This window comes from Nylanderia fulva, unplaced genomic scaffold (genome assembly GCF_048542155.1).
Source record: "Nylanderia fulva isolate GAGA-0341 unplaced genomic scaffold, ASM4854215v1 Scaffold9, whole genome shotgun sequence".
NCBI classification, from domain to species: domain Eukaryota; kingdom Metazoa; phylum Arthropoda; class Insecta; order Hymenoptera; family Formicidae; genus Nylanderia; species Nylanderia fulva.
The window spans coordinates 4,551,134-4,573,643 of record NW_028191026.1 but is presented as its reverse complement, the minus strand read 5'-3'; the positions used below and the strand labels follow the sequence as shown (position 1 = coordinate 4,573,643).

Below are 22,510 nucleotides of genomic sequence, written 5' to 3'. Positions count from 1 at the left end.
CAGTTATCGCGAGATGAATTGTTCTTTTGTAAGACCATCAACGAAAGCGCTTTACTGCGCGTTCGTAGTTTTCATGTATATCTTCGTGAATGTGATTAGCGAGTCTGTATACTACACTAATTGACGATGAAACTCGTTGGCATCCTACTTAGTCTTGCGTCGAGTTTGACACATTCATCTAGTGTCATCGTTCCGTTCGTTAATTTTTTTTTTTTCCAATATACAGAGTATATCTCTGAAATTTTATATCTAAATTGAGCGATACAAAAAAAAAAAAAGAGATATAAATATATCGGAACGCGATTCTAATTTTCAAATAAATTCGAAATATCCGAATACATCGAATTACGTTTCTACTGCTCGGCATAGATCGATTCGTGGAATTGTTCGTGTAACCTCTTAATTACTTTTTAATCGAATGCCGCTTTTTCTACTGTAGGTACAACATTTTTGCGATTGCCTTTGACACTTTCGATCAAATGCCGTTTTCATCGAGACAAAGAACGAGAACGAGTATATCGAGTCATTAAATACTTTATAACGCGTATCTACTGTTATTCCCGTGGTGAGAGACGTACTTTTCATCCCCGTCGCAAGTTCTAAAGTAATGAAAACTTTAATGGAATTTAGTACTGTACTCTACGCCAGCCTTTCCTTTTCCGATTAAGCGACAAACGTCCGCTTAACTCCCTTCGGGATCGACGAATCGTACGAAAATAAAAATAATTTGAAAATCGACGATAATCGTTACGATAAAAGATTCAACGATATATCTCTTGTCGCGATAAAAAAATTATCGCCAGATTTTTAGTTCAAATTAAACGCAACGTAATAATTATACTGTAAAAAAATTTTGTAAAATTACATTAAAAATATGTAAAATTACATAAATAATAAATGTAAAATTACACGATAAATAATGAAAAGATAAATATTTTTATTATTTATCGTGTAATTTTACACTTATTATTTATGTAATATATTACATATTTTTTTACAGTGTAGTGCACTGAAAAAAATGTGTTAACTTGACTAAACCTTTCAACTAAATTACTATTTTGTTAATTGAACATATTATAACGTAGTATTTCAATCAAATATACATGTAACATTCAATTTAAATATTTGTATATGTTTAATTAACAAAATAATATTTAATATTAAGAATATTATAATATAATGAAATAATATTTAGTTGAAAAGTTTACTCAAGTTTACAAATTTTTTTTCAATATAGAATATAAAATAGAAAGAAAAATAACGAAAAAAATTTGTTGAATAAAGTCGATTCTGAGATTATATATACGTGACATCTTTTATATATATAAGTCGTTCGTTCTATATATATTTTTGTTAAAATCCAGGACATATTAAATCGTTATAAATAGATTTTGACGCGATATAATTTGATTTTCCGAAAATAATTTTTGAAAAAAAGCGTTCGAGAAATAGAAAAAGTGAATAAAATAATCGGGAAAATGACATCCGACAAAGAGAGATATTTGCAATTTCGAGGCAATAAATTACTTTCGCCTATCGATCTCTTGCACTTCGCTATATAACATAATACACACGCATCAGGTTGTATGTCGCCGGTATTAATAATTGCTTCGCCAGTATCACAATATCATGCGCGTCCCATAATCAATTTCTCCCGAAGTTTATTCCACTACACGACGACAGTCGGAATAATTATATTTGTTGCGGCTAATTCACCGGTCGCGAAAGTGCGACGTTATGAATTTCAAACTGCGGAAATTAACACACAGTATCGATAGATACAGCACGAGGCGCAAATAAATTCGCAGTTAGAAGGCAAATATTATCACACACGTGTATTATTTTTATATACACAAGAACAGTAATTCCGCTATAAATCGGCACGTGTAAAAAATTTTTTTACAGATAGATAAGTATACGTGGTCATAAAAATATTTTTTATCGTCTACGCACGATTTTAGATATCGTTCGTGAATTTCTCGATTTATATTTATCGGGGAATTTTTAGAAAAATAAATTATAAAAAATATTATATTCGATAAAAAATACAATTTATGATTATTTCAAAAAATAATTTTAGAAAATATAACTGTCGTTAGATAAAGAAAGAGGAAATAAAGTTTATTACTGTAATAATTATATTTAGCTCGTCGCGTGATATTTCGAAAAAAAAAAGAAAAAAAAATCGAAGAATTATTATCTCGGACGAAACAATTTCTCTTAATCTCTTTTTCTCTATCGTGTGCGCAGCTAGGATTTTTCCCTTGGTCGTGAACATAAGCGGTAGAGAAACCTGAAAATTATTTGTCTAGACGCGATACGGGTGTTGTGAACTCTATAGTTACAACGAGTGAAATTTCTCTTCGAGTAAAATCGTCCCATGGTGCGAGAAATGACACGTGTCCCTCGGGATGGTCAGTCCTTTCAACAACGATTATGTTATGTCTGCGGAAAATTAGATGGAATTTGCGAGACTATATACACATACGTGACAATGAAAAATTAAATTAAATTGTTATCGCGAAACACGGCTGCTCGAATTAATTACTATATATTTTTCGAGATTTATCAATTATTCGTCGAATTTTTAATGATTTCTTTCTCGAGCAATTTTATTCAGCAATCTTTCCAAATGATTTTCAACGGTCTAGAAAAAGAGATTAATAAAGAGAGATTACACGAATATTTCAGAGGATCTTTATATAGAAATATCCTCAGCATCGTAGTTTTTCGAAAGAAATAAAACGCTTATCGTACTGAATAAACTCTCGGAAAGCAGATTCGCGGTAATAAAATATAATGTTACTCCAGAAACGCTAAAGACTTGATGGAAATGGCTTTAGCGTCTCGCGCATATTGCATCTCGCATTATTGCAATCACGCTTGAAAACATTCTATTTTTAGGTAAGCTTTCATCATAACTTTTTCATCGTCAGATACCTGCAAAACTATAGTATACTTGCAAAGAAAATGCGAAATGCACAGATATGGTGCGAATATATGTATATTATACCGCAGTAACTTTGTATCGCGCTACTTAAAACTTAACGAGACACGAGGTATATACATATATCTAAAAGCTCTTTCGCAATAGTACGCGAATCATTATATATTGACGACGTTACCTTGAACGTTAAGTTGTGTGCATCGAGTATTAATTAATTAATTTACGACATGATCGAAGCACTCACTGTAATTAGTCGAATAAGCGATCGCAAAAACATGTCGACGTCGAGAGAGATATAAATGTATATAAGAGAGAGAAAGGAAGAATCCGAGGTTGGTAATTTTTCGCACAAGGGTTAGGTAATCCAAAGGAAATTTTGGGTAATCCAAGGTACACTGTAAAAAAATATGTAATATATTACACAAAAATATGTAAAATTACATAAATAATAAGTGTAAAATTACACGATAAATAATAAAAATGTTTACCTTTTCATTATTTATCGTGTAATTTTACATTTATTATTTATGTAATTTTACATATTTTTAATGTAATTTTACAAAATTTTTTTACAGTGTATTTTTTAGTAATTCTATAAATAATCTATAATAATCTTAGGTAATCTTGGGCAATCTAATAAGTAATCTAAGGATAATGTCAAATAATCTGTAGGTAATTCTAGGTATTCTTAAGATAGTTTGAGGTAATCTAAGGTAATCTTGAATTTTTGAAGTTAGTAAAAATTATTGATAAATCGATGTTCTCGAAGATATTTGGAAAAATCTGGGATAATCTTAGAAAATTTGAGGTAATTTTAAATAATAAGGTAGTATTAGGTATTCTGAGATATAATTTAAAGGAAATCCATATCCAGGGTAATATTTTGTGCACTATAATCCCTAGTGACTCCTCGGAAGAATCTTACTATAGTAATTTTCTTTTTGTACAGGAGAAACATGAAGTAACAGAAAGCGGTCCATTGTTGCCCCAGAGGGCTTTCTGGAGGCAAAAGACCTGGTGACACGGGAGAAAATACGGCATGGATTTCCCGAAACGAGAATGGAGTCAAAGGCTTAGTCTTCGCGGTAGCCGAAGAGCTTACGAGGTAACTATTCCATCGAGAGTTGCATTATTTAGAACATCGAGACACATTATCGAGACACGCGCGCATAAAATATATTATTATAAGTCAGGGTTGGGCAGATACTTCGAAACAAAATATTTAAATACAAGATACTCTTTGACATTTACATTTAAATACATTTATAAATATACTTTTAAATACAATTATTTAAGAAATTTTTTTATTATATACTATATACTTAATATTGAAGCAATTACAAAAAGATTATTTACTATTATTTAAAAAATGAAATTTTAAATACAATTATTTAAAAAATTTTTTTATTATATACTATATACTATATACTATATACTTAATATTGAAGCAATTACAAATAGTATAAGTATATAGTATATAATAAAAAAATTTTTTAAATAATTGTATTTAAAAGTATATTTATAAATGTATTAAAACATTTCATCTTTTAAATAAACTAAATTAGTAGAACATAATAAATTATACATGTGCACTAAAAAAATTAACTTGATTAAACCTCTCAACTAAATATTATTTTGTTAATTGAACATATAAAAATATTTAAATTAAGTATATTGATCTCACAAAAAAACATATATTTGACTTAAAAACTAATATATGTTCAATTAATAAAATAGTAATTTAGTAGAAAGGTTTAGTCAAGTTAACAATTTTTTAATATTTAGTGCGGCATTTATTCGCTAATTTTTTTTTTGCAAGACTCGACAAATTAATTTCGTATATAATTTATCGTGTTCTGATAATTCGACTTGATAACTTAATACCCGTTCTTAAGTAATATTTTCGATATTTCATTCTAATCGCGACAATTTCCTCTTAGGCTTTAAGCTTAAATACCGTAAAAATAATATTAATAAGATTTTTCTTTTTTTTTCCTAACACGTACTCACGTTTGAGAATTGCATTTAATATTCCAGCTTTGTATTATCGATTATAATTATCACTCCTAATTGCGTGCCGTGCTATACATTCTACGATTGCAGATAAAAAGAAATGAAGTGAAGACTGCGTGTGCAAATTGCACATGTGCAAGGGATGCATGCCTCTTGCATACATTATTCATAAGAGGGTTTCCCGTTCTAAAAACTAAACGTTCGTGTGTTGAACTCGTCGTATCATGCATTAAAGCGTACTTTTCATGTGTCGTCACGAGATATCATGTTATAAAAGCGTTTCAAACAAGATCGAACGTATGTATGGCGCCTGTATTATTTCCGGAGCGTACGTATAATTGCTTTATGTTATATATCTCCCGATAATTACAGATTGACATAAACGTAATTCAATCGTTGCATGTGCACATTCGTAATAAAATTTATATTGTCATTACTTTCATCAATATTAATATCGATATTAATATCGTATATATTCGAGAGCATAAAATTATTCTATACGCTATGACATACTATAATATACACTCGCTATTAAAATAAAGTATGCAACGATATGACAATATAATAATATAATGGCGTCTGCATGTGTGGAAATAAATTTTCAAATCCAATATTCTGTTAATTTGCACAATGAAAAAGATATGTAAATCTAGATTAAAGAAACATTATTATGCTAGCAAATAGAGCTTATATCACATACATATATATAATAATATCCATGGAGAAACTTTTTTTTTCATTCTTTTATACATAAAATAATTCCTAACGTATATACAATAATCGAAAATATTTTTACAATTTTGATATAAAGAAAAATTTTTGGTTTATTTTTTTTGTAAAAATATTTTTGATTATTACATACGTCGCGAATTATTTTAAAAAATTTTGGTCTACATGGAGATTTCGGAGACGAACTTTTATTACAAATTATAGAGATATAACAACGTGCCAGGTGGCGTGTTATCAACCCCTCGCGAAACACACATTGCGCGCATATGTTAAGAACGCGTCGACGAAGGATAAAGGCATTACGGTACTAGATGTTCCGAATGTTTAGAATTTTATCTAGCTTTCATGAGCGGACACCGAACGTCCATTAACGCGTTTCAGTTCGTTTTATCGTCACAAGGCGCTTCAACAAACGTATCGCTAATTTGACGTTTCGTTAAGAATTTATATATATATTATTTATATATATATTTTTTTTATTTTTAGAAACTGCTTTAAACACATTATGAATATGACAATTTTTAATCGTACAAAATTTGAAATTTTAATGCAACGAGACGAGCAGAAATAAAATCAGTTATTATACATATAATATAATCCGATTGTCTTATGATGTATTCGCGATTTGACAGATGGGATGAAAACGTGGAGCTCGGCAGAATAGATAGCTTATTGCGAATTCGGATGTGAGTAGGATGAAGTAGTGCGCACTAATGCACATTAATGGTCGTCGTATTGATGCAAATTGACGCAAAGACGTATACATGGTAATTTGTATTATCATACGTAAGCAGTGTTGGATTTGCAAGACGCATAATTTATCACACTCATTCAAATAAATTAATTAATCAACGAACTTTAATTCGTTGGATGATTTATTGCATCCAAAACTAAAGTCTTAACTAAAGCTAGGGTGTCCAGCAGACTCAATGAAAAATTCTTTGATTTTTCAGATTTTCCAAGACCAGAAATTTATTTTCTCCCTGACTTTTTAGTATTATTTTTTCCAAATATATCATTTGCATATGTTTATATGATAAATCAATTCAATCTTAAATCATGAAATCCTTCAGATATTTTTGTGAACAATGAAAAGATTCGAAAGTTAAAACAAAAATTTTAATGAATTATACAATCTGCATTATGTATCGAAATTAAACATGTCACTATATATAAACTATTTAAATAATCACCTTTTTTATTTATACCATATCAAATTTTATTTTTAATATATTTTAACAAATTATAATGCACATATTTTAATATATTTAATAGTATCTAATATCACAATAAAACTTTTAAATAAAACATTTTTAATAAAATATATTAATTTTTAATAAAAAAATAAATTAAAATAAAGTTCTTGAACAATATTATAATTCTTGAGCAATGTTATAATATATTTCGAAATATATATATATAATACATTGAAATAAAATAACACAGAAAATTAGCATACTGAAAGTCAAGAAAATGTTATATTTATTGAAAAAAATTTCAAATTATTGAGACAGATGTAGAATGATGTGAAAAAATCCAGATAAATAGTAAAATTTCCTGACTTTTCTCTGACAATTCCAAATTAATCAAATTCCCTGACAATTCCCAGTTTTCCTGATCGCTAAACACCTTCAAAGCCTATAGCTCTAGATTTTTATATAATATATATCTAATAAAAAAAATATGTAAAATAAAAAGTCATATTAAACATCTGAATAATGATGAGACTTTAAGTGTTGAACGGAAAGATGATAATATCGTAATCTCGCGGTCGGGGAGGCACGATGTTCTTCAAAAATGAATATTGCATGGTAAACGCAATGCGATTAACTTGGCGCGACCAACATTAAGCGGCGCGTTTAAATGACATTAACGAGAACGCGCGAATCATTCTCGCGATAATCGTAGCACGTTTCTCGTAATGAAGCGATATTATCGCGTTTTAACGTTCTTCCCTTTTATAATATATTACATTATTTTATATCACGGTTGAATGTGCTCGTTCGCTCAGACATTTGCCGGCCAAGGAACGCCCGTAATGCCTTAATACTCCTGGCTCTGGTGCAGTAATTTCTAGTTGAGGAAGCAGAGTCTCAGCGTTCGCAATACGCATTTTATAACGCATATTATAATTCACCGCAACTAACTTGTCGTGTAATATATGTATATTGGTGCAGCATGTGCGCGGAATATCGCGAAACACACACATATATATATATATATATATATATATGTATATGTATATTATATATATATATATATGTTCTCGTTCGAGCAAAAGCTCTCCTTAAATGCATTTCACGCCGTAGGATTCCATTTAACGATGTAGAGAAGTACTGGAAAAATTCTGATTATAGTGCGTTACATAACTCATTAACTATTGACATTAATTTCAGTGGAAATATTCAACAAAAAAATTTTTTAAAAGTATTAATAAAAAAAGTGTTAAAGACGGTAACTGGAAAATCAAGATTTTGTACTATTAAAAGTTATTTTTGAGTTCTAATTTATCTAGTCAACTGGAAAAATTATAAGGAAGAAACATTAGAATAAAATGAATATATTCTTAGACTTTAATTGCGATGTATAATTAAAATGCCATGCTGCCAGACACGTTTACATTATAATATATTTTGTACTGCGCACTGTATGCTCGATTATCATGCGGCAGAAACTGCGAAACAATTAATTTTCATATCTAGTCCCTTTATCGTCGCATTGTCATACGGCGATAATGAATGACACTGCAGTTGTCGTAATACTTTTTCCATTTCTTTCACGTCTTTTTTCTCTTCACGATATCTCATTAGCACATATTTCTGTATAAATGGTTCTTAGTAAATTTTAACGCGCTTCGCTTCATAAAAATATATACCTATATTTCTTATTTTGTCGTACAGGTTTCATTTATTGATGAAATTATAATATAAGACTAAAACTTGTGTATATATATATAAAATAAAAGATCGAATCATTTATTTATTTGCTTCAAAGTATCTTATAATTTACTTGATTCGATATCTCATGCAAATACTCTTTTCTACGAATATTTTTTATCAGAGGATATATTTCATGCAATAAACATACTTTGATGAAAATAAATTTTAGTGCAATATTTAGATATAATAAATTGCACTTTTTTTCTTGATAACATTACAGTTAGATTCAAAAGTATTCTTACCTCGCAATTAGATAATTATAAATATATTGCGACTCCCTAATTATGCATGCTGCAGGCGCGGTAGCACGTTGCAACGAATATTCTCATCTATTGTACTTAAAGTGCAACACGGTAATAATGCAAACGAAGGCGCTCGGCCATGCAAAATTGAAATTAAGATCCTAAGAAAGCTAATGTTCTAGTTTAATTTGATTAGAAACCATGATAATCAAAGTATTCTGAAATAATTAATTTTTTAAGAGAAAACACAAATATTATTTAAATATATTATTTATAATTATTTAAGTATATATTAAATATATATATTATATATTATAATATATATTATGTATTATAATATAATATATATAATATATTATTTATAAATAATTTAAATATATATTAAATATATATAATCACAGGTAAGATTTTATTTTTCTAAACAATGATAGATTTCGCTCTCGTTATCTGTCGTCGTGTTTGCTGTGACGTTTACTACTAAAAGCACATATACGCTTCTTAGAATATTTCTTCGATACCCGATCGTTACAAATGTCGTTCGTCTTGGCGACCGACGTAGAAAAGCGCACGTACGTCGTTAGAGGGAATAAAAAAGGAAGTGCCTCGAAATGGGACGTGTCGAGAAACACGAGAAAGAGAGCGTATTCTCGGTGAAATATACGCGATGAAATATAGCATTCGCAAACGAGAGCGCGAAGTCTTCGCGCGAAGCGTGCGAGAGTTTCCCTACCTAATCAGCACGAACGAACGAACGAACAAACGTCCGCGGAAAAGCTGAATAATTTAAGAGCGGCAATTTCCGCGCGTGATGCGTGCGCAACGATCTGGCACTGCAAGCTACTTTGCGCCCTATTTAAACGATTACGTATTGTATAACCGATATATTTGTGCAAAATGAGCGACTCCGTTAAGGAACTGATCGAATCGCGGAGAAACGTCAAGTGAAAATATATATATATGCAAATACTTTCAGATAAAACATACATTAAGATAACGTATATGTATAATACATAATGTATATGTATACATATATAATATTATTACTAATAAATTTGTAAAATAAAATTCATTAAAAATGTTCATTACATACCTTATTTGATCGATAACTCTGATTTACATAAATCAAAATAAAATATTTTTATATGTCATATTACATAGATGGATGGATTACAAAAAAATTGGGATAACGTTTGTTAAAGAATAAATTATTTTTATATGTAAAGCAGTTGTTACTATGCATAATTAATAAAATCACAAGAGCATATTAAATAAAACAAATAAGTAAAATTTAAATTGAAATTCTTTATATCTTGCTTTAATTTACACTTGTATATATGTGTAAAATTCTTTAATTATGTATAAGTTTTTTCTAATTTATTTTAGTCCATCCAAATTTTCAAACAACGAATCTATTAAAACTACAATCTACAAATCCGTTGCTTTAAAATTAAATAAAGTTTATTTCACTCACCGACACCGATGCACAACAGCGGAGTAGTTGATGTTCACACAAGTTGCCTGTAACATAAAAATGTAAAATCTAAATTAAAGAAGCGTTTAAATTATTTTTTTTTTAAATTATTATTGGATGCGCCGAATTTTATATTTGGTGTATAATAAATTATATAAATATACTGTATGATAAAATAATTTTATAAACTAAAAAAAAATTTATTTAAGAAACTTTTATAAGATTCGTATAAATATTTATACATATATATATATATAATATATATATTGTATTTTTAGTCAGAAATAAAAATCTCTCTTTGCTTTTTATTCGATTTATTGATATATATACTATGTGATATACCGTGTGTACTATAGCATTTTTATATTATTAAGCTGTTATGTCTGTTACATTGATAAATTGCCATATGTATAATTAATATTGTCGAATACAATATTAACATGTTATGCTCGATCAACCGAATGCAATCTCTTTTTTTTATTCAATAAGCAAAATTAATTATACTTTACTCAATATATTCGATAATTAAAGTTTATCGATGGAAAAACACGAAATGAAGCGTAGTACCAATCCAGAATAATCAATTGTTTATGTCGATGTAAAGGAAATTGCGCGAGCATTTTCGCTTAATCAACAGAGTGCAGAGTAAAAGGGGAAAAAATTACGTTTGATACGATTACGTTGCGAGAAAGATTTCATGAGAAATGGGGAGGCAACAAATACACAACTTTCTTTCTTCCATTTAAGCACACTCTGCAATTGGCGTGCTTATTTCATTCGCAAAGCATATAAATTAGAACAATATCTGCAAGATATGCCATAATTCCCGTATATTAGAATAAATCTAAAATGTTATTGTAATAATAGCATTAAACTTTCAAGCTTAACGCAAAATCCGTGAATTTATCAAGACTTAAGATATATAATAATAATAATTATTATTATTATTATATATCTTAAGTCTATAATTATTATTATTATTATATATCTTAAGTCTAATAATTAATTATTATTATTATATTTATTATAATAACAATAATAATAATTATTATATTTATTATAATAACAATAATAATAATTATTATTATTGTTATTATAATAAATATAATAATAATAATTAATTATTATTATATCTCTCAATAAATAAAAATTATTATTCAACACGGTTCAAAAAATTATTATTATTATAGATGTAATAATTATATGAGCGTTTAAACGAAGATTTCAATAAATAAATGTCATCGAATATTATTCATCGAAATATATTATCTGAATATATGTAAAAATGATAATTTTACAATGCGCTCTCTCGGCGGCGCACTTAAGTGAAACATGTCAACGAATGCGCCGACACAAAAGTAAAATAAATATGAGACAATATAAGGCAAGACGCTCTTTCCTTTTTACAATTCTTTTCAGAAACCGTCGGTCATAACGAAGCAATTTTTGATAGCACGACATCAAAAAGCACACAATACGAAAATACACTAGGTTAGAGTGCGAGAGAAATGCGGCAATTTTGTATTGTATTGAAATCTTTTTCATTCGTTGAAGAGATTTTTAAGGAAGATAACATACTTATTTTTCATCAACTTTTTCTACGAAAAATAAATACTAATAATATTTCTTTTAAACATTTATACTTTAGCAACATTTTAACTCTACAAAAATAAATAATCCGCTTTCCGCGAGTGATAGTTTTTCTCGCAAAAATTGAGGATGCATTTTTTTACAAAAGTATATATAATAGCGTTAGAAAAAAAATTGGAATTTTTTTCTGACGAGAAAAAAATATTTCCTCGCCGAGGCGCTCAGACGCGAAACCGTCTTATTTTTCCGTCATATTCATAGCAAAATAAATATCTTTCTCGCACACGAAACTTGCCGTGTTGGAGGGTTAAGAAATGCATTACACGACGTATATATAATATATAATATCGTTATCGCGAAAACTGAATAAGCCTGCAGTGAAAGCTTCGCTGAGCTGAAAACTGGCTTGTAAAGCTGACTGAGATGATACACGAATGATGAGGCAAAGAGCACGAAATCGGAAAACGAGAACGTCTAAGAGTGCAAGGGATGTATATATATATCTTGTAGAGGTCGGAAATAAGAATAGAAAACACGTGCGATTGAACCTTCGTCACGTGCATAAAATAATCAGATCCCGTACATACATTTATATATATATGTACATGTGTGTTTAAAGAGCTAAATCCCGTGTTTTAGAGTTTGAAAAGAGGATTTATTTATTTCAAAATAGCATTAATTTCGAGATAATCTATGTAAAAAATGTATCGCGCGTTATATTTAATTTATATTATTTCTCCATATTTTTGTTAAATCTCTACAATTTTTATTATTTAATTTTATATCAAAAAAGTTTACGCATCATATTTGATTTAGGTTTTTCATAGAATTGATGTATATTCTATTCTTTGAATATGAAAAATTATCTTTGCAGGAAAAAAGAAGTGCCGTACTCATTTATTAAAATTAACTTTATCAAAAAATAAATGTGTATCCTTCTTAGCGTTGTAGCAAAAAATAGACGCTATAAATATTTAAAAAAAAAACAAAGTAGAATACAACAATAAAAGAATGAAGTATTACGAAGCCTAATTCTTAATCCTAAAATCATTTGAATTTCTAAATTTTAATTTAAATCGAACATCGTTTCATCAAATTTCGGTGCACTTGAAATTACTGTCAATCAAACGCTGACATAATCGAACATTGCTGTTGAAGTTAGGTTACTGCCATCGTTCATTAATACGTTTGTCGATAACGTACGAAATTAGGAGATTAAAATACGAGCAATTATATTTTATATTTTAATTTTAACGCGCGTCTAAATGAACAAGTCCTGCATTAAATGATCGTTGTTATAGAAGTTTCGAAAAGAATAGAAAATCATCTGACTCACGGATACTCCAGAATCTACGCTGCTGCAACCAATCATTGTCTTTCCTTCATCCACTCCGAACGATCCGTCTTCGCATAATGGTTCTCATGTCATGGAAAATACACGAATAATTCCGATCCCGCACATTGACCCTGAAGTCTATTATTCAGTATCGCTCTTCCATGAATTACACGAGACTTGGAAGGAGAAAATAATACAACGAGCCGCGCGCGCTCGCTATTGTTTGTTGACAATATGCGTGACGTCATATCAACCTTCGGAAAAGTGTCATGATTTAAATACGCAGTGCGCGTAATTTAAATTTGCGAAATGGAATTCATATATTCAAAGAGTGTGTCATCGCGCAATCGTTAATTATTAAATTATATATTTAAAAAAGCTATATTTACACTTAATACACACTGTAAAAAAATATGTAATAATATTACATAAAAATATGTAAAATTACATAAATAATAAGTGTAAAATTACACGATAAATGATGAAAATGTATAGCTTTTATCGTGTATTTTTACATTTATTATTTATATAATTTTACATATATTTAATATATTATATATTTTTTAGACGCGTTATAAATGATGTATTTAAAATAGATTCGATAAAAAATTATGCTTTCATTGAAACTCGCTTATAAATATTATAAATGAAGTATTCAATTATAATTCAAATAATGAATAATTATAAATAATGATTTATCTGACAGATTCGAATATATATATATATATATATATAATCATGCTTTCAATAAAACTCACAAATATTTCAAATACTAAAATTATGTGAATGAAATTATTCGAATATTCATATATTATAAACAATGTATCTGAAACAGATCTGAAACAAAATCATGCTTTCAATAAAACTTGCTCACGAATATTTCTGCGCGATATAGGATCCACAAAGAGCGACGATTGTATCGTATTAAATTTCTATTTTCCACGAAAAAAAACTCGACTCTTCTATTCATTTTTGCTCCTCTTTTCTCCTCTCTCTTTTTTTTCTCTTTTTCACTCTAACGTTTCAGGGTTGCTCTTGTTCGGAGAGTGCGATATGATGTAACGAGAATTGGACGATAAGGGTGCGACATATTGTTATATGACAGATAAAAGCAGAATATTCGATTCGAACGTCGAGTATTATAATTATAAAAGAATCGAATGTTGCATACTATTATTATAAAATAAGAGAATCATTATTAAAATAGGAGAATATGTCCAATACATTTCTTTTTATTCTCCCTTTGAAGCTTTGATTTCTTGTATAATGTTAAAATATAATTTCCTATATTGTATGTTGAATATATTTAACTAAAAAAATGTATAAATTAAATTAAATCGTAAAATACGAAATAAGAGAAATATGCAAATCTACAATACTGTAAAAAAATAAGGAATCTATGATACTGCGTAAACAATAAAATGATAGCCTATAAATGAATATCTTCCTTAATTATTCTTGAGCTCTCGAATTTTAACGGAAAAGTTCGAAAGATTTTTTTTTTCATTTTTAAACTCGGTGTACGCAAAATGCTAATTACTAAAACTAAGTGTACACAGTCAGCCACTTTCTGCGACCCGGTACAATGAAATTAACTTCGAATAATTCAACGCGAACCCGTTCGCCGTTATATGTATATTTGCGTATTGTGTAATAAAACAACTCTCGGTATTTATGCAAACTTTTCTCCTACACGTGGCATGCGAGGATTCTCGTTGCTCCGGTTTGTATGCACAAATGTCATGCGCCATTGCGGAAAATGCAGCGGCATCGAGAGGCATTGAAGACGGCATAAAGAATTTTCCGGGAAAATATAGGGTAAAAAAAAAAAAAAAAAATAAGAAAAAAAGGGAGAGAGAGAAAAAGGCGAAAAGCCGAGACGCGATGCGGCATGTTTATACGGGCCATGATTTCAATTTCCGCGCGTCCTTTCGAAAGCGGTCGGTGATCATCGATCCTGAAAAAAACGAGCTCCGAAGCTATGCGATAGTTATTATAGGTATACCTGGCTGCTTTTCGCATCAACGATTCGCATCGCGTTTATCACCGTCAACGACGGATCTAACCGCATATGCGGATGATGACTATGTTGAAAGCTCTGACAGCTGACACACGACCACGTGCGTTCATCCTAACAAGAGCACACAATGTTTTCTATTTTCTTTGATACTTCATTTTAGTTCTTCTTTATGAATTTGAACTCGAGAACATTTTCCTAAGCTCCTTGCAACTACTTAAAATTGTAATATACATATGTATATTACGAACAATAATATAATATTTATTATACGTAATTAATATAATAGTTATATATATATATGTATTATATGTATTTCGATTTTTTCTTTTCATAGAAAAATTATATTTTTATGATTAATATTAAATATATATTATATTACATATATATGTAATAAAAATGAATAAATATACAATATTATATTTAATGTTAATCATAAAGCAAATATAATTTTTCTATAAAAAGCAACAAAAAAAATCAAAATACATCACTTATCAATACGATGGAACATTACTGTTATATAATTTTTGTTCTCCAAATTAATCCAGAATTAATGAAATGATAAAAGATATTTTTATATATAATTTGAAATATGTACGTAAAAAGATAGTAAGGAGAGAATCGTGATCAATGAGAAAAAGGAAGATTTTTTGAACTTTTGACACACAAGTGCAACTTATGCATGACGTTATGCATTGTAGAACAAGAACGCGGCTTCACGTTTCCCTCCGCGTTCTGCAATTTCTACGCAAAGTTGCGAAAATTTACGTAACGGGTGTTGACTTTCTTTTGACGTTGCTCGAGCTGTTTCGCCTCTGCTTTGAACCGAGCAGATACTTTCAGTGCCTGAGGCGACATAAATAATGGTGTCTCCGATGGCATGACACAGTTTTCTTCTGATCCGATGTTAAAAGTATATCTTTTCTCAATAAAACAAAAATAATATCTATACAATATGTAATATAATAAAATAGATCGAATATAACGTCAGAATCATATATTATTTCTTCTTTTCATTGCATTTTATGTTTTTGCAATTTTTAATTATTCATAAAAAAACATATACATTCAATAAATAATACAAGCAAAACAATAAACATAAAATTATTAATTTTCTCTGCACAAATATTTATACACCGACATTTATATTTATATTCAAGTTCTATGTATATGTATTTGTATATAATTAAAAATTAATTATACAGTCCAAGCGTTCTCATGAAAAATGGAAATTTAAAAAAATAACTAAAAAAAACCCTTTTAACATCTATCAGTGACTAATAAAAAAAAGACACCCGCGAATATATTTATGAATATAAAATTTTTTTCTCAGTCGTATGAATTGTCTTTTTTTTTTCGACAGGGCGAGATCGGGCCCAAAACGATATCTGGCGCCCCCAGGACCACCAGGAGATGGGCCAGCCTAAGGCAACACGTGAGCAGCGGCAATGACGGCGGCAAACCCCGGGTCGAACTACTGTTCGACACGTCGGGTTCCAAATCTTCGACGCCGTCTTCTCAACCGCACACGCCTAATACACCAAAAACACCGCACACTCCACCAATTAAGAAGTCCAATTGGGAGGTCATCGAGCACTTCACCGGCGCGCCACGACCCTCCATCATTACGGTGAGTCGTCACGTTTATTTCGAAACAAAATATTTAAATATAAGATACAAAATACTGTCCGACACATTTTTAAATATACTAGTTGTATTTAAATACACGGAGAGAATTTTTTTAGAATTTAAATCATGGTAATCATGGGATAATATGGCGTTGGAAGAATTTTATACAAGATTTTTAATGTTTACCACAATAAAAAATATTAATATGTACATAGGAAATTAATCGAGTATATTTTATATTTTATTGTGGTAGATATTAATATTTTTATTGTGGTAAATATTAAACAGAAAAACTCTTATAAAATTCATTCAATACCATACTGTCTCACGATTACCATGATTTTCAGGATAAATACTTTTAAATACAATTTAAATACAAGTTTTTCTTAAATTTGTTAAATTGAATTAATTTTTAATTATTAAAAATTATTAAATTTTTATAATGTAATTATATGCACTTAAACCTTTTCAATCGTAAATCTAATCAAGAATTAAGAGAAATAGCAGTTATTTCATATTATAATTTGAGTAAATAAAATACGTTTTTCTTAAATTTGTTAAATTAAATTAATCTTTAATTATTTGAGATTATATTAAATTTTTAACAAAATTGAACAAATTAAATATAGTAGGCCAACTGAACGAGCAAATAAATAAGATGTAAAAAATTTTTTATTAATAGTTAAATAATTAAATTATCATTCCGTTACAGAAACAATATAAATCGTAAACGTTTCGACTGCACTGTGTGTTGCGAAGTCTGAATATGTCGGACAGACAAAAAGACAGTTAGGAACAAGACTTAAAGAACATAAAAATAATATTAAATTAGACTCTGCTAAACATTCGGTTGTCACGGAACACATTCTAAACGAACAACATACATTTGACTGGGACAACATTAAAATTATGGATCATGAAAAGAATTACCATAAAAGGCTAATATCTGAAATGATCCACATTAAAGAACAGAAAAATGGAATTAATTTAAATAAAGACACCGAATTGTTAGACAGTAGTTATTTTGACATACTTAAAAAATTTGCTGAATCATAGTTTAGAAAAAACATTGATAATAAATAAATACATCACGCTCTCTACTTTGACATTTGTTATTCAGACTTCGCAACACACACTTGAAATATCGGGAAGAAGGACTTGTTAAAACGATAATGTAAGTTGAAAGATTTTTTAATTTTATCTGACATTGATTTAATTCGCGTAATATATCCGCAGCATGATTAAATGTCGCATAACTTGGCATCTCAGACCAATCGTCTTGCACATCTATTGGTCAACAGTGAAGAATCGTTTTAATTTTATATTTCAATATTTAACTAACTTTGTATTTTTAACATTTAACTTTGTATTTTAATATTTAACTTTTACGTATTGAAAAAGACTGTACACAGTCGAAACGTTTACGATTTATATTGTTTCTGTAACGGAATGATAATTTAATTATTTAATTATTAATAAAAAATTTTTTACATCTTATTTATTTGCTCGTTCAGTTGGCCTACTATATTTGATTTGTTCAATTTTGTTAATTTATACGAGCCTTTCATTAATTAATTTAAATTTTTAATATAATTATATACTTTTATACCTTTTCAATCGCAGATATAATCAAGAATTAAGAAATATCAGTTATTTCATACTATAATTTAAATAAATAAAATACATCGAGTTAATTGCTAAATGTGATTAAAGAAGATTAAAATAAAATCGTATACTATATTTAATTATATTACAGTGAAAAATTACAGATTATAAAAAAAGAACTGTTCGAGTTAAAAAAAAAATAAATAAATAATCAGATAAAATTATATTTAATTATAACTTTGTATGTATTCTTTGTGTTATTCAGTTATAATTAAACGACTAATATCTGATTGCGCTAATTAATTTTTTAACTTGAACACTTATCAAAGGAATAATTATATAATTAGTTAAAAACTAATAGCAATGAGTAATTTTGATGTCTATCGTATTATTAATACTATTAATAATTAATACTTAATTTTATATATTAATTATATATCGATTTTTAACTACATACAATTAATATATAATCATGTATTAATTATTATATATAATTAATTATGCATCAATGTTTTACCTTATATGTCATTACCAACCTCTCCACGAGATTATATACTTAAGCCCACGAGAAAACTGAATATAAACTTCTATTTTAAGATAATTTATTTTTTATTTTCCCCTGGAGAGAAGAAAAACAGAGAGAGAGAAAGAGAGCAATTAATCCATCATCTCGTGAATTTTAATAAACTTTTCACGTACGATATTTGCGCAATTTGCATACAGTCTTTTGTGTAATATTAATAACTAGATACAGGATTACGAGGGAGAGTGTGGAAGTGTATATAGAATTATTACGCATAATCCTGATCAACTTCAAAGCCGTTCGACGAATAATTATCATTATCCGGGAATATCGAATCTTTCTTCGTTGCGGGAGATATTTCCTCGTTATCGGTCGGATAAAATTTCGACTATCGCCGGGAAAGAGAAGGTACTTCATTAACAACCCCCGACGCACAACGAGACAATCGCTCGATATCTTCGCCGCACGCGCATCACGTTTCCCATTATCGCGGCCGAGTCGGTAGTCCATCGGGAAAGGTACAAATCGTTGAGAGCAAAACGAGGAAACAGGAAACGATGCGGAAAGGCGAAACCACTTTGTCAGATCCTTTTTAACCCCCATTCGATGCGTCCGCTCGATTTTCAACAGAGTGGCGCGAGACATCGCACACATTGCACGCGATGTTGAACTTTGCCAATAAACAACGAAACACCAATTTCGTCAATATGATTGATAAAAACTTCGATTCGCGCTCTGTATTTTTTATAGGAATTTTTGTGTTATATTTGTCGTGCGGCAATTTTACAAATTATTGACTCTTAGATCCCCATCAATATTAATATAAAAATAAAAATATGTATGCATATAATTTAAAATAGGATAATATAAATTGATAAGAATTTTTCAAACAATTTTGGAGACAATGTTAAATTCTTAATATATATATAATATATACATGTAATAAAAAAAAAGGATAATATATAATTAATATAAACCTCAAAATATAATATAAATTGGTAGGAATTTTTAAAACAATTTTGGAGACAATAATAAATAATTAAGCATGTATATTCGTCGTTGAACTTAAAATAGATTTCATAATCGATCGAGAAACTTTGATTCGCGCTTTGTATTTTTTATACTCATTCTGTTGGAATTTTTGTTATATTTGTCGTGCGGCAATTTTACAAATTATTGACTCTTAGATCTCCATCAATATTAATATAAAAATAAAAATATGTATACATATAATTTAAAATAGGATAATATAAATTGATAAAAATTTTTAAAACAATTTTGGAGACAATAATAATGTTGGAACTTTTGTTATATTTGTCGTGCGCCAATTTTATAAATTATTGACTCTATTATATCCCCATCAATATAAAAATAAAAATATATATGCATGTAATTTAAAAAAAAAATAATATATAATTAATATAAACTTCAAAATATAATATAAATTGATAGGAATGCTTAAAACAATTTTGGAGACAATAATAAATAATTAAGCATGTATATTCGTCGTTGAACTTAAAATAGATTTCATAATCGATCGAGAAACTTTGATTCGCGCTTTGTATTTTTTATACTCATTCTGTTGGAATTTTTGTTATATTTATCGTGCGCCAATTTTACAAATTATTGACTCTTATATCCCCATCAATATTAATATAAAAATAAAAATATATATACATATAATTTAAAAAAAGATAATATAAATTTTGAAAAATAATATAAATTGATAAGAATTTTTAAAACAATTTTGAAGATAATAATAAGCAATAATAAATAATTAAACATGTATATTCGTCATTGAGTTCAAAATAGATTTTATAAACGTGTTTTAATAATGGAAAGAATTGCGTGGCAAAATTTAATAAAAAAAATTATCAGGAAAAGACGCGAGGGAGAAACAATAAAAGCGGACAAACAAATATTAATAAAAATCTGCCAATAACGTTTATGTTTCGCGCACGCATTTGAATGAATTTCTCTTCGATATGAGAGGAATAATCGCTATGGAAACTGTATACATACACCCGCGGTCGACGTATGAACAAATAATCGCACTGGCCTAGGCAACGATTATCGTATTACAGACAAACACTGCCAAACACGTTCGTCGGCTTCAGTGTATGCCTTTCGTTAAATTACATTAATGCATCGTGCATTCACCGTGCTGTTTGCACGTGGAATCGCTATATCCAGCAACAGTACAGGGTATCCCAGAAATTAACTGAAATGATCAAATTCGTTTTATATCGCGAACTTCGAATACTTACACATTCGCTTATTTTCAAAGCGTCTAAAAATAACATTTACGAAATCTATTTTCAACTCAGTGATAAATATATATGTAATTTTTTATTTATTACTCCAAAATTTTCTGCTTTAAATTTTAATTTTGAAAAAAAAAATTGTTTTGTATGTAATCAATTTTTAAAGAATTCAAAATAATTAAGGGATCAAAAAAAGCAAATTTTAAATACCTGTAACTTTGTTTTGAAAAATGAGAACTTAAATTTTAAAAAGGATTTTAAAGCTTGAAATCTCTACTTTTGGTAAGTCGTAGCTTTTTTCATTTATTCCAATTCTGATATTTTTTTACATACAGAATACGACGAACATATAATAAAATAGAAAAATTTCTCTCACTTTGTAGACTGTGTATATTGCATACGCAAAAAGATTTTAAAACATTTTTTGACATTTTCACTTTAAAGCGTAAAGTTTTCCCTGCAAATTCGGTTTTCAAAATTTAAATTTTGATCTTTCCTTATCAAGTTATCTCAAATTAAAGAGAAAATGACATTTTCTGTTCAATTTGAGATAACTCGATAAGGAAAGCTCGAAATTTAAATTTAAAAAAACAATTTTGCAAGGAAAACTTCAGGCTTTAACGTAAAAATGTCAAAAAAATTTTTCAAATCTTCTTGTGTATGCGACATGTCTACAAAGTGAAAAAAAAATTTCCATTTTGTTACGATCGTCGTTTTCTGTACGTAAAAAATATCAGAACTGAACAAAATAAAAAAAGCTATGACCTTTTAAAAGTAGAGATTTCAAGCTTTGAAACCCTTTTTTAAAATTTAAATTCCCATTTTTCGAAACAAAGTTACAGCTATTTAAAGTTTGCCTATTTTTTCGACAATTATTTTTGATCCCTTAATTATTTTGAAAAATGTATCTTCGGAAATTATATACAGTACACAAAATATATTCCGTTACTTTTGAGACACTCTACGGGTGTCCCAAAACTGGCGGAAGAGTTTTTAATGGCAGATTCCTGTATCATTTTTTAGCATGTTCCCAATTTTTGTAATTATGTATCTTTATAACTAAGCCTTATATTAAAATTCTATTAAAGCAAACTCTATCTAAAATTAACTAAAGAATGTAATTCTGTTAATATATTTTATTTCCACAAGGCTTAGTTTCCAAAAAAGCCTTTATTTTCAACTGCTTATAATTCGAAAATGATTGG

General features: G+C 28.5%; 2 protein-coding genes across 6 annotated transcripts in view; one reads left to right on the top strand and one right to left on the bottom strand.

Moving 5' to 3' along the window:
• The window catches only part of LOC114929868 (uncharacterized), a 67,403-nt gene extending 54,069 nt beyond the window's left edge, over window positions 1-13,334 (bottom strand). Inside the window, exons 1-2 of the mRNA XM_029301568.2 lie at window positions 13,268-13,334; window positions 10,342-10,388 (exon numbers count right to left, since the gene is read on the bottom strand). The gene's annotated coding sequence lies outside the window, so the exon portion shown is untranslated. The remainder of the gene's footprint in view (window positions 1-10,341; window positions 10,389-13,267) is intronic.
• Window positions 1-22,510, top strand: part of LOC114929866 (adenylate cyclase type 6) — a 124,870-nt gene that overhangs the window by 23,418 nt on the left and 78,942 nt on the right. For 3 of the 5 annotated variants that reach the window (XM_085489724.1, XM_085489719.1, XM_085489720.1), the window contains 2 exons: window positions 3,897-4,052; window positions 16,648-16,914. In XM_085489724.1, the coding sequence (XP_085345850.1) occupies window positions 3,987-4,052; window positions 16,648-16,914 (333 nt within the window). In that variant the 5' untranslated portion in view covers window positions 3,897-3,986. Of the gene's footprint in view, window positions 1-3,087; window positions 3,280-3,515; window positions 3,756-3,896; window positions 4,053-16,647; window positions 16,915-22,510 lie in introns of those variants that run through there. The other 2 variants (XM_085489722.1, XM_085489721.1) reach the window with 2 other exon arrangements.